At 35.0% G+C, this 14108-nt stretch overlaps 1 protein-coding gene across 1 annotated transcript; it reads right to left on the reverse strand.

The window, feature by feature from the left end:
* Window positions 1-1848: 1848 nt before the first annotated feature.
* On the reverse strand, window positions 1849-13897 carry atp6v1b2 (ATPase H+ transporting V1 subunit B2). The gene is made up of 14 exons (XM_056467250.1): window positions 13704-13897; window positions 11695-11750; window positions 10200-10298; window positions 10025-10118; window positions 9861-9938; window positions 9421-9560; window positions 8611-8712; window positions 7492-7589; window positions 6821-6944; window positions 6588-6738; window positions 5730-5812; window positions 5516-5620; window positions 3404-3533; window positions 1849-2770 (listed from the first exon to the last, which is right to left on the reverse strand). The coding sequence occupies exons 1-14, from the start codon at window positions 13834-13836 to the stop codon at window positions 2634-2636; spliced, it is 1530 nt and encodes a 509-aa protein (XP_056323225.1). The 5' UTR covers window positions 13837-13897; the 3' UTR covers window positions 1849-2633.
* Between the last annotated feature and the right edge of the window lie 211 nt (window positions 13898-14108).

The following is a 14108-nucleotide window of genomic DNA, read 5'->3' on the forward strand; positions in this document are numbered from 1 at the left end:
ACACCGATATTACACGATTGGCCCAGTTCACCGCATGACAACAAGCACGTGTGTTTCGGGTTTATTATTGGACAACTTCCGATTCAAAAGTTTTAAAAAACAATTCACTTTTCATACCCTTTCTGTCTTGTACACATCATGCTTATTAAAAGACTACAAATATTTTACTGCAGTAATCATGTTTTGTTTAATAATCTGGGTATAAAGTCTAGCTTGTTTGCACAGGTTTATTTTCGACTTTTTCTCTTTATATCAATATAAATGATATATTTTAGCAAATAACCTAAATATTAATTAAAATAAGTCTTACAGACTTGTAATAAAATAATTATCATCATTGATCCTGCCACCCTAAACGTTTATTAACAAATTAAGTTAAAGAACTATTTTATTAAATAATTATAAAATTATTTTTAGGATTATAACATATATATATTATTTCCTGTCTAGCCGTTTATACCTGGTCTTTCTGGTAAACTTCTACTTAAAGTGTAGCTCACTTATTTTAGGAATGTCCTTTTGTTCAATCTTTTTGGATTAAATTGCTTTTTTGAAAATGAGTTGTCCTAAATAATCTTAATCATTGTTTAAGACTTAATCAAAACACTTTGTTTTGGGTTTTACATTAAAGGGGAAAGGAAGCACTTAGTCAAGTTTACCTTATTTTGTACATTGGATTCCACTTTAATGAAAATATATTTAAAAAAACTCGATTAATGTAAGCATTCAGCAGAAAACGGCGTGTTTTACTATAGATTTTAGACCTAGGGCGCAGCCATCTTGGAATGTCGCTGTCTGACGTCACCACCGGACCTAGTTGAAACCACAGGCAGCATTACTACTGACGTGATAGGGGCGGGTACTTTCACTTTTTACTGTTTCTCCTTCTTATAGTATTCTATTTATGACTTATTTGTCGTGTGATCAACCTTTTGGGCTCGTTGTAGATGCGTTTGGAAGCAATTCGTAACATTTTAATAATATGTTGGCAAATTGAACTAAATGAACAAAATGACTCTAAAAAGATTCGTTCATCTCGATGAAAGAGACTCAAAGATCCGAGTCAGTAAAATGATCCGAACTTCCCATCACTAACTGATTCTGTCAGAATGTTTCTATGGCACCAACAATTTAAAAGAAGCTAAACGACAAGGCATTTATTTATGGATTCTAAATACTAATATTTAGTAGATGATCCAGCACAGTTTTCATTCAATACATATCACTTGATATTGCATTCTTGGCACCAAACACAGTCTAATAAACAACCATAAATTACACATTTGTAGACAAGTGCAAAATAATCTAACAGTACAAGGCAAAAGAAGAAAACGTCTTCTTTAGACAGTTCAAGGAAGGGTACTAAAGCAACGCTGTTTGTATCATGCTCCTCCATTACTTTATCTTGGATTTTGGTGCATCGATCTATTAAATCACTTAATTTAGGAAATTGTGATTCACACTAATGAGAGTCTTATTTCATTTTATTTTAAATTCATTGCTGGGAAAAGACGCAAAGGTTTAGGCTTAAAGCCTTCCTCAATAAGCAAAGCAAATTAATTCCTCCTTAACTAATCAAGCAGCAAAGGAACAGCAAGAACCAGAATAACATAATTCAGTTATTGCAAATTGACAATTACCAGTGTATGAAGCAGAAAGTATATAGGATCAAGTTTTAATGTTGGCATGAATGTTTAAGCAAAAGATGCAATTATCAAGAATCCACCTTACATTTTTATGTACCCAGTGCAGTGCTTTGCAATATATTGTACATAATCAATACAACAGTGTAGTGATGTAGAAGTGCATTGTCGCAGTATTATATTTGATTACTGTCATCAAGAAGAATAAATTTCACCACATCAACATTTATTTCATGAAGGAAGTGGTCACGTACATATTTTAATAGTTTTCATGCATTATGATATCAATCACTTCTTTATGAACTTGATATAGCACACTTTACACAGTACATACATTTATGGCACCAAAATAAATAATAAATAAATATATTACCACAACCATACAACACACTTTTTTTTACAAACCATAAAATAACGTGAGAAAAGAATGAACAAAAATAAATTGCTCAGTGTTTGGCTTTCGTCTTGCTATGGTAAACAAATGCTCTTGATTTGATATGGCCACTGCAGTTTCTATTCATTTTTAATGAACATCTGGGTACTTTTCATCATTTATAGAACAATTTATCTCTTTTAAAGATACAGTGAAAAGATTGTAATACGTACAAATCCATACAATACATTAATCCCTAATCGTAGCACTTCTGAAATAAAGAAACAGGTTGTTTTGTAATACACACTAGCAGCCATATCACTTGCTCTGAAGTCTAAACTCTGTCTGGCCTTTACCACACGGTTTGACACACTGAGCCACACACCAAAAAAACATCCACACAGCAGTGTAGCGACACTATTCATACTACATTGGCGTCACACTATTTAGCAACACTTACATAATAACCAAATACTCAGAACAGCAATGAAAACAGCTTTGTATTCCACCAATGTAGACTGAGTGTACTTGATTTCAGAGACTGAGAAATATCTAGAAGTATAGATGACAGATTCACGGCTGATTGAGAGACAATGTGAATGAACAAGGAAGTAAGACTAATGTTTGGAGTCTCGGGGGTAAAACTCAGCCAGAGTGCTCTGAGGAATCCTCTTGAGCATCTCCTTGGGGAAGATTCGCAGGAGCTGCCATCCAATGTCCAATGTCTCGAACACAGTCCGGTTCTCATATGCACCTGTGGCACAAAACATACTTGGCACTTCTGTAGCAAATCATATTATTTGTTAATAATAAAAAAGCAGCAAGATCATCACAATTTCTGCAACGATTCATGTTCTACACATACTAAACAGAATTTTACAGAATTCATTTCATTCTTCCATTTAACAGCACAGTGTGTCATTTTTACAGCTAGAGGGTGCATATTCACAACAAATATAGGCATACAGTAGTTTGATAGTGCCTTTTAAGGAGCTGTTTACATGACATTTCAGCCAAAATGGGAAACTTATGTCTTTAATGTGGTTGTCACTGCAGAAAATTTAGTTTGAATTAAAATTGAAAACAATTTATTAAAATAAATACAATACAAAATGAATACCAGTGGCTCCTGATGATATGTACATAGACTCTTCTTGTTGCATAATGTCTCAGGCTCAGTCAAATTTGAACTAGTACCGTTATAATAAATAAGGAAACTCAGAAATGCATGTTGTATTAAATAATCTTCAGTTTCCTGCACAGACTGATTATTTCCCTTCATAGAACCTCAATGATCATCAGAAGCTGTGAGAGTTAGGATTTGTTTAGCTTGTTTTTAACTTTGTTTTCTGCACAATTCCATGTGTACCCTACCATTGTAACTTACCCTGGGCGATAAAATTCTTCTCAAATTTCTGTAAGAACTCCAAGTACAACAAGTCATCTGATGTCAGTGCTTCTTCTCCAACCACAGCCTTCATTGCCTGCACATCTTTCCCAATAGCATAGCAAGCATACTGCAAAAGAAGAGCAGAACCTTGGTCACAAACAATTCAAATCTAGATAAACAATAATCTCAAAGACCAACAAAGCAAAGGAAGCAAAGTACAAAAATATTGAGTGATTTTGGTGTGTTGTTCTTTCTTGGTTTCAATGTAGACTACAGCAGTGGTTCCCAACCTTTCCGGTTATTGTAAGGCCCCCCCCTCAACATTTAATGATATTATTGCTCATATAAGTTTGCAGTAGGTATGACAACACAAGGTTGTTTTCAAACAAACAATTTATGTTTATTACTATAGCTAGGTGTGTTTATGCACATATAATAGCCTAATGTAAAATATAAAAGCAAAACATCAGTAGGCCATTTGTATTGGGTGCACCTTGAGGTATTGGGGAGGAGTCGTCTGCAAATGTCTTAATAATTTAGACAGCCTCATGCATTCGTTAGCAAGAACTTTGGAGCAGATAATGCACTGTGGCTGGGCCAGGCACTCTTTGCTTTCGGGAAATTGGAATAAAACATAGTTCAGGTAACTATCTTGGTATTTTCCTGCATTTCGTGTTTCAAGTATTGCTAGCGCTGCGACCCGAAATGTTCACCTGAGTTCAGTATGGTTGGGTCATTATTAGCTGCTGAAGGTGAATCAGTGAGACTGTCTTTTTTTGTGGAGGATGAATTACAAATGTCAGTTTTTTGGTCAGCCAGGGGATAAAATGAACTAAGGCAACATGATCATTCTCCTAATGGTCCACTGCAAAATTATTATTTTTTTTAATTATGATGCGACCCCCCACAGAGCTTGCTAAGGCCCACTTGTGGACCGCTGGACTACAGCACAGAAGCATACATTTATTTAATACTGTTGTAATATAATGTGTATTTATATAGCGCATTTATTGTGTATAGCCATACACCCCAAGCACTTCACCATCATACGGGGTGCAGGGGGAGTTAGGGGGGGTCTCTCCACAGCCCCACCAGTGTGCAGCATCCACTTGGATGATGTGACGGCAGCTACAGGACAACAGTGCCAGTGCGCTTACCACACACCAGCTATTGGTGGAGTGTAGAGATAATGATGCAGCTGATTTGGTGGATGGGGATAATTGGGAGGCTATGATCTGTAATGGCCAATGGACGGAATTTGGCCAGGACACCGGGGTTACACCCTGACTCTTTATAAGTGCCATAGGACTTTTAATGACCACAGAACGTCAGGACCTCGGTTTAATATCTCAGCCGAAAGATAGCAATGAGTACATGAGAGGAGTACAAAGTCCCCTTCAATATACTGGGGAATTAGGACTCACACAGACCGCAGAGTGCCCCTGTGGTCTCCCATCAAGGTACTCACCAGGCTCAGCCATGCTTAGCTTCAGTGAGTAACCGGTCTTGGGCTGCAGGGTGATATGGCTGTGGCAATTAAGCTCTGTTATTCAGCAAGGCTGCATTTGCTTGCTCAAAACTGATAATAAAATCTTTATTGAAAACATTTCTATTTCATACAAATATTTGTTTCCAACACTAATAAAATTGAATGCTACTGCAACCCCATTAGTCCCATCCACCCAACCCATCCGAGCTGAGATCGAACCGGCGACTCTCTGCATGGGAGACGGTTGCTCTAATAAGGAGGCTAAAGACCATGGCTTCTAGCATCTGTTGCACCTTTTAGAGGTCAGAGGAATGAGGTTTACCTGCACAGCACTTCACTAACTGGCCTCCGTTACACTTCTTGAGGTGCAAATTATGAATTCTGAAGTATCAATTCACAACAAAGACTGAACTAATGACTGTTGAAAATTCTGCTGTCACCACAGAATATAATTACATTTTTAAAAATACAATGACTTTGACTTTTACTGTATTGTTGCTTTTTAAAATCCAGCATTTGGTTGAGTACAATCGACTTCTTCAGGAAAAAGAAAAACAATAATAAGTATCACCAAAACTAAAATGGATACGATAAAACATTCCCCATACTGCCATACTTACAAGCTGATTAGAGACATCCGAGTGGTCTTTACGTGTCATTCCCTCGCCAATGGCTGATTTCATCAATCGAGACAAAGAAGGTAGTACATTGATAGGAGGATAAATCTGCATATAAATGATCAATAATATTTAGAAAACAGCAAAAGAGATGCCATCACATATACTGTAATAATAGCTTGAAAAGTACAAACTTAAGCTTGTATTCATAACTCACCTGTCTGTTATGAAGCTGTCTATCCACATAAATTTGACCTTCAGTGATGTAGCCGGTTAAATCAGGAATAGGATGAGTGATATCTGCAAATAATAAATAGGTAAGTAAACCAGTTATGATTGCATAAAGCCTAAAGTTGGTGTTTTTACTGTTTTACTTGTACACTATGGTATGAGAACTGTGTTGATATGTAATTCGAGTGCGCAAAAATAAGAAATGAAGTAAACAATATTTATGATAGCTAGAGAAGATAGCAAAAGCAAGCAAAAACCATTGCCGAGCACTTTTGTAAAGGAACTAAAAGACAAATAAGTACAAAGACATCTGTATCACTTATAACTTTTAGAGATAAAAAACACAGACATTGGACAATAATTCTTAATATAGCCTGTGTTCATGCATACTATAAAAATGAAGTACGCTTCGAAAGGCTTTGAGCTTAAAGATCCCAAAATGAAAATGTACCACTATTTCCTCAACCTCAAGTGCTTCAAAACCTTTAAGAACTTCTTTGTGCTGTCGATCACAAAAGAAGATATTTTGAAGAAAGTTGAAAACCTGAAAGCATTGCCTTCCATAGTAGGTAAAACAAATATTACGGAAGTAAATAGTAGTTTCCAACAGTTTTCAAAATAACATTAGTGAACAGCATAAATAAACTTATAAACTCATAAAAAACTCAAATAAAAATTTTCAATAATTAAAAAAAATTTAAATAAACTCATAAATATTTGAAACTATCATTCATTCATTAATTTTACTTCGGCTTAGTCCCATATTTATCAAAGGTCACCACTATCTATCGAAACTATCTCTGTAAATAAAAACAAACAGTTGAGTAGGTAGAACTTTTCCAACCATCATTGGGCATAGTGAGAATTGGGATTTGAGTGATGGATCCATTGCGTCCTTCCACACGTCCAGCCCTCTCATATATTGTAGCCAGATCGGTGTACATGTAACCTGGAAAACCACGTCGACCAGGAACTTCCTCTCTAGCAGCAGACACCTTCAAGATGACCACGAAAATGAATAGATAATAATGAGTTTAATGTTAATCTGAATGTCTGTCAATTAACATTATACTGTACCTCTCGTAAGGCCTCGGCATAAGAGCTCATGTCAGTCAATATGACCAGCACGTGTTTCTCACACTGGTAAGCCAGAAACTCAGCTGAGGTAAGTGCAAGGCGAGGGGTGATGATACGTTCAATCCTGCAAAAGAAATCCCCAACATTTTGGTTCATCTTCCCGAAAACGTTGTCATTATTTACACATCTTCATGTCCTTAAAATGATAGTTCACCCCAAAAAGAATTTGACAGTCTTTCTTCTGTTAAACACAACAGAACATATTTTGAAAAAATCCTGGAAACCATTGACTTTCATAGTATTTGCTTTTCCCATTATAGATATTTCCTGCAAAACAATGTTGTTCAACAGAAAAAGTATACTCATAAAGGTTTAGAACCACTTGACGGTGAGCAAACAGTGAGTAGGTTTTTATTTTTGGGTGAACTATCCCTTCAAAGTCAGATTGAACTGATTGCTCCATATTTAATTAATTACATATTGTCTCCTTGGGATCATTTAAGCCTTTGATTATTTTAAAAACGATTTTTGATGCTTCTATGCATCTTTTGAAGTCTTAAAAGCTATGTATTATATGTGTGGAAGGACATGAGGGTGAGTAAATGATGACAGAATTTCACTTCAGGGTGAACTATTGCATTTCTGTGAAGAATGTCTGAGAGGATACTGACGTGGGATCATTGGCCAGATTTAAAAAGAGGCACACGTTGTCCATGGACCCATTCTCTTCAAAGTCTGACTTAAAAAATCTTGCAGTCTCCATGTTGACCTAAAGATACAAATAATGTCAGTTAGATTTTCCACTAGTATGAATGTATACATTTAGGTTGTGTTCACACTTTGTTTGGTATTGTTGGTTCATTTGGTCTGGACCAAAATAAATAAAATGACGCATTTAGTCCTGCGTAATATCCAGCATTCACAATGTCAACCAAACCGTAAGATATAGAAAAGAATTCTATTATGTATATTTTGCAACAGATCATATCAAACATTCAAAACTGAACTAACTTTTGCAGGTAGTATGTGCATTTGTAGCAGTTGAGAAATTATGATAAACTTCAGAAATGTGTAAAGCAGTCAAACCGCAGCCAGAAATTCATCCATCATACATTGATTTGTTGCAAGATTATGTTGATGCCTGAGTTAAACTGTAATTGGCAACATCAGAACTTCGGCAGCACAATAAACCATAAATTAAAAATGCAATTTAGAAAAAGCTGCAATTGTCATGCACATATTGTCAGGGAAGCACAGCTCTATGATCAGTAGTAAATCTCCTCCAAAAGCCAGAATGTGCTGCAAACTGCAAATATGTCACAAAGAAGAGTCCCAGGAAATCAAACAGGGGATTTAACTGTCTTTATTGATTCAACGTGATTATTAATCACACGACTGTGGAAAGTTTAGAGTAAACCCATGTTATAAAATATGGTGTTTTCATATACGTTCAGATATAGCAGCAACAGAGCCACAGTACACTAAATGGCAGATTGAATGATACTCCATCTGAAAGCACATGATAGAGATTTATGGGCAATTACAGAACTGGCTTTACTGACACAATGTGCATGAAAATCACCTTTGATTGATTGCGCAGCTGTAATCAGGACTACAACAAACAAATTACGAGTATTATCTCCTTTGTAGGGTTCGTATGGGATTGCGTGTTGTTTCACCAGTTTGCTTGAAAGTGGACAGAGACTCATAATTGGTTTAATTTAACCAAACTTGACAAGTGTGAATCCACCCATAGACTGCTTAGGTTTTAATTAACAAGTGCTCCTCACCCCCATGGCAGCAAACACAATGGCAAAGTTATCCTCACTGTAATCCATCACATCTTTGGACTTCTTTACCAAACCTGCCTGACGACAGATCTGTGCAGCAATCTGGAAAAACACAGCAAACAAACAAAAAAGTTATTATTGGAGATAACTACATTAGATTTAAAGCATTTCAATTTAAAGGCACTGAAGTATTTTCTAAAAAAAATTTGTGTTAAAATGAGATTACAGTGGTTACTATATAATTTTTTAATGTTTCAAAACAATTAAAGACTGTTTGCTATTTTAAAATTCAGATGTTTGTGGTCAATACAATTTATTTTTACATTAATTTACACAAGACACCTGCTAAAATGTCTCTTATAAGAGTTTACATACTCTTGCCATGTATATTTAGAACAAGAAACATCTGATGACATATCAAAATACTCTATTTAAGTATCAGAGTACAGCAGCAAAATACTCATTTCATTTTAAATCTAAAAAAAGTAAACAAACAAACAAAAAAAACAGGTTTTACCCATTTACCAAAAGTGTTTTTAATAATTTAAAATTTAATACAATTTTTGTATGATTACTTTGCAGACATATCTACATTATACATATCATTAAACATATTATATAATATGTCATTTTTTTCTCACCCATATTTTGACATTGATAAAAGTTAAATGCATGTACATATTAGAAGTGTGTCTTCAAGAAAAATTTCTTGTATATTCTACATACAATCACTTTTATGTTTGAGATAAAAGGCCCGAATTTGTCATGTTGGATATACTGCAACATTATAAAGATGGACACCGCTCTCACCTCATTGTGGGGTAGACCAGCTGCAGAGAAAATGGGAATTTTTTGGCCTCTGGCAATACTGTTCATGCCATCAATGGCAGAGATGCCAGTTTGGATCATTTCCTCAGGATAAATACGACACTGAGGATTAATTGGCTGCCCTACAGAAAGCAAGAGGTAATTGGTTGGTACACATATCATCAATTCTCAAAAAAATCCACTGATGACAATTTGGATGATTCAACCAAAATGATTATACAAGACTTTTATGCATTGTAAGGTGTTAATTTTGTTTTTCTTGGATTAATGTTTTTTTGGACACTTAAATTGTTGTTAACTATGGACTTCCATTTTAGCTAAAAATCATCTTAAATCTTCTACTAGAGCAAGTATATTAACAGAAAATGTCACTTTGGGTGAATACCCTTTGAGAAAGACTTTGAACAAGAATTAATTTGTACCCATAATGTCTAAGTAGTCCTCTGCCAGCACCGCAGGTCCTCGATCAATTGGCTTTCCTGATCCATTGAAAACACGACCTGAAAATAAGACTAGGTTTAGCAAATGCACAAAAACAATAATAAATAAATCACCTGGCTTCAGTAAGTTTCTTCCTAATTCTCACCCAGCATGTCCTCGGACACAGGTGTGCGCAAAATGTCCCCTGTAAATTCGCACGTAGTTTTTTTGGCATCAATACCAGATGTTCCTTCAAACACCTATAATTGGAATAATGAGGGACAATTACGAACAAAAAAAGAGAGGGGAAAAAGCACACACTTCAGATTTCATTTCCTGACCTGAACCACAGCTTTGGAGCCGGTGACCTCCAGCACTTGTCCACTCCTTTTGGTGCCATCAGGAAGAGTGAGATGGACGATCTCAGCATACCTGGGAAACTGAACCACAAACAAATGTTACTGAACAACAGGATAACATCACATCACAGGACTTCTTAGTAATCTATCTATATGTCTGCTTATCAATCAATCAATCATTCTATCTATCTAAACATGTCAAATTTCAATTTGTCATTTAAACCTTGAGTAATAACATTTAATACACCAGTTACATGTATGCAATAATTGAAAAATATTATCTCTACATTAAAAAAATGTACAAATAAAATAAAAATCTCAACAATAACATCTATATTTAGATGCCAGTCAAACCAAAAATGATTCAGATAGCAGTCATTTAAATATACATTGACATTGCAATATTTTTGTTCACTGCGATATAAATGCAATTTCAGCAGATGACTTGAATAGCTTGTAAGGAATTCAAAATTTTAGATCGCTTTGGATGATTCTGTAGGGGAGCATATCTGCATAGAATATAATTAAAAATGACAAGAAAAGGTAAATGCAACAGATAAAAAATGCAAATAAACAAGGATTTATGATTTTCTGGGGAGTCAAACAGTATTCAGAAGCAGAAATTAAAGAATCACTGTATTGTTTCGAGTAAATAATTATATAATGTACTATTAATCTTTAAGCTACAAATGCTTTATTTATATTTATATATATTATTTTGTTTTTTTAATGTAAACTATAACAATTTACAATGTAAACTGTAATATGATACAGCCAAATTCTTCATACTGTGAAGTAAAAGCAGTGATTCTGGGAAAATATTAAATTTCAGGTTTTCATGAAGCTGGTTGACAGGAGAGACTAATTAAAGATAGTTGAGCACAGATTGAATTAAATCAGCAATATTTTGGTGCACTGTACTGCATACTGTCGGGGTTATCTGGCATTATCAAGAAGAATCTGTTCTGAAACCATTTAACTCTGATTTATTGTCATATGTTATCATAATTTTCTTAATTATAGTAAACAAACTTTGATAATGTGAGAAATGTTGAAATTAAGTTTTGGTTTGACTGCATTCAATCTGACAAATTCTGATATGTTTAATTTTAAGAAATATGCCCATTAATGTGCCTTCGGAACAAAAGTGTTGTCTATTTCCTCTCATTTGAAGCAGAATATTCCTATAAATATAATAAATTTTAAAAAGTCTAAGGTCCATGCAAGCAGTCGTAAAGTGGAAAAGCTTTGAACAGTTGTTTAGTAACATGCAGTATTAAAAACTTGTGCTTTATAAATGTGTATTTCAATGAGAATTCACAAGGCAACATTTAATAATAGAGGGTCCAAGTCACAATAAGTTGTCAGAAAATGGTGATGATACATTTGGATGGATCTGTAAAGCACAATAATATTCAGACATATAACATTAGTCATGTGCAGTACAGAGATCGGTATAATAATCAACAAGCAATACCTTCACTTGATCCAAAATCACCAGGGGTCCATTAACACCAGCCACAGTTTTATATGCTGTGTACATAATAAACATCAAAGTCACAAGAGAGCTTTTACAGCCTAATTCCAATTACAAACACAACTAAACTAATCCAACAGTTTGTTTGTTTCTCTTAATGACATAACAAAAAAGTAAACATTACAAAAAATATTACAGTAAAAAAATGAAACATGTCACCTGATAAAACATGACATCACGTGAAAGTGTCTTAAAAGGAAAAATAAACAAACAGAATGAGAATGTCATTTATAAATATATAAAACATGAATAACAACAGAAATGAAAATCAGAGATGGTCAGAATGAGAAAAGGAAAGGTCAAGGTTTTCAGGTTCATCATGTTGTGAGGTAATCTGTGCAGCTGATGATGCTGCCCATTTATGGCAAGCCAATTTAACATTATGCCATATAACGCGAATATTCCTTTTAAGGTCTCCTGAAGTGCCTTGGTGTTCAATTTGTCGATGTAATTTCAACTGAAACTGAAAAATAAGGCAGGGCATGAAACAGCCCCTCCCCTTTATTTAAATAGCTAATAGAAGTTAATCATCACAGCTCAACAAGTGCAGATTGTGTGTGCACTGCTGTGGATCAAGTGACCCTAAAATACTTCATTCACAGTGGGGAGAAAACATTTACCATCTGAATCATTTCTCCCCTATATATAGGGCATAATAGAATATACTAAGAACTTGGCTTAAAAGCAAAACTGCTTTAGAGATACTTCAGATTATAGATAGCATTCGATTGGACAGGATAATTGATGAATACATAAGTTAAAAATTGTCATTAAAATCAACAATTCATACTGGTGGCTATGAGAGATGATGAATATAGGTATAAATATACCTTTAACATATGTTTTGTCATTGTTTTAAAGCTTGTTGGCTAATAAATTACATTAAAGTGATTGAAAATTAAAATGATTTATTCTCCCTTGTGTGATTTTAAACTTTTATGAATTTCTTTCTTCTGTTGAACACACACACACACACACACACACACACACACACACAAATATATTTTGAAAATCTTATGTTGATGGTACTCATTGACTTCCATAGCAGGAAAAAATATGGAGGCTAATGGGTACCATCAACTATAATTCATCAAAATATTATTCTGTGTTAAACAAAACACAGAAAGTCAACTAGGTACTTAACAAATGGAGGATAAAATAGGAGTAAGCATAGGTCGATAACCGTTTTTAAGGTATAACGTGGTTTGGAAAAGTCAAGAACCAGATCAGCAAGCTGTTTCAGGGTTTTTTGTTTTTTTTTTTGGCCATTTCCAGGCTGGTTTTCAACCCTTTCCAGCCTTATCTTAAACAGCCAGGCTGGAAAATGACCAGCTAAAACCAGCTTGACCAGCCTGGCTAGGCTAAGACCTGGAAATGTCTGAAACCAGCCTAGAAACGGGCAAAACCCCCCTAAAACCAGGCTGGTCAACCAGCTAAAACTGGTTTAAGCAGTTTTTTGTTATTGGTTTGTTTTTGTTTTTTTAGCAGGGAATGCACTTAAAATAACTAAAGACATAACACTATAGTCAACAATAGTCTTAATGTTAAAACAGCTTGCCATTACACCATCACGATGCACATCATATATGCACAAAGCTAAAACCTACATCCGTGTTGATTTAACAACTTCATATATGGCGAAAGGGCAACATTACATCGATAAAACAAGAATCCAATTAGAAGCAAAAATATATAGCAAGCAGGGAACATGCCATCTAATTTATCAAGCTATCTATTCACATGACTGCATAAGCTGATGTACAATATCAGAAATCTTAAATCTTAAGTAGTAAATGTCTGCAGTTAAGAATAACAACGAGGATGTTTATGAAATGCAGTCGTGAACCCAGAGCACGTCATTCATTCGTTGCGGAGTTACACATCATTTTGATCCGCTAAGGTGGGCTTCTGTTTGCAAGGGCCCTTCATAGTCAGCACTGGACACTCACTTAATCTCGGCTGAGAAATGTAGTCACGAGTCACGGCAAGGACATTTTCCCGAACGGCGACGTGTTTAGTCCCAGTAAGAGAAGATGATATTTCGCTCACGGCTCCGCTCACCATTCCCCTAAGAGCCTTCATGATGACTACACTACACAAAATTCACTACTGCAAGCTAAAGTGTGAGAGCACAACTGCACATGCGCACTAGGAGCCTACGTGTTTTCTATCCCCCTCCTCTTTACAAAATCGACGCAGTGGACGCGGACGCCCTCTAAAGTATAAAGTAAATACTGTATTTATGTGTATTTCTTCATATGTTGTAATCACTTATTACAATAACAATGTGAAATATTTATTTTGGATTTTGCTATGATTAATGTTTATCTTTAAATTCATATTTCCGTATTATG

This window comes from Danio aesculapii, chromosome 10 (genome assembly GCF_903798145.1).
Source record: "Danio aesculapii chromosome 10, fDanAes4.1, whole genome shotgun sequence".
Lineage (NCBI taxonomy): Eukaryota > Metazoa > Chordata > Actinopteri > Cypriniformes > Danionidae > Danio > Danio aesculapii.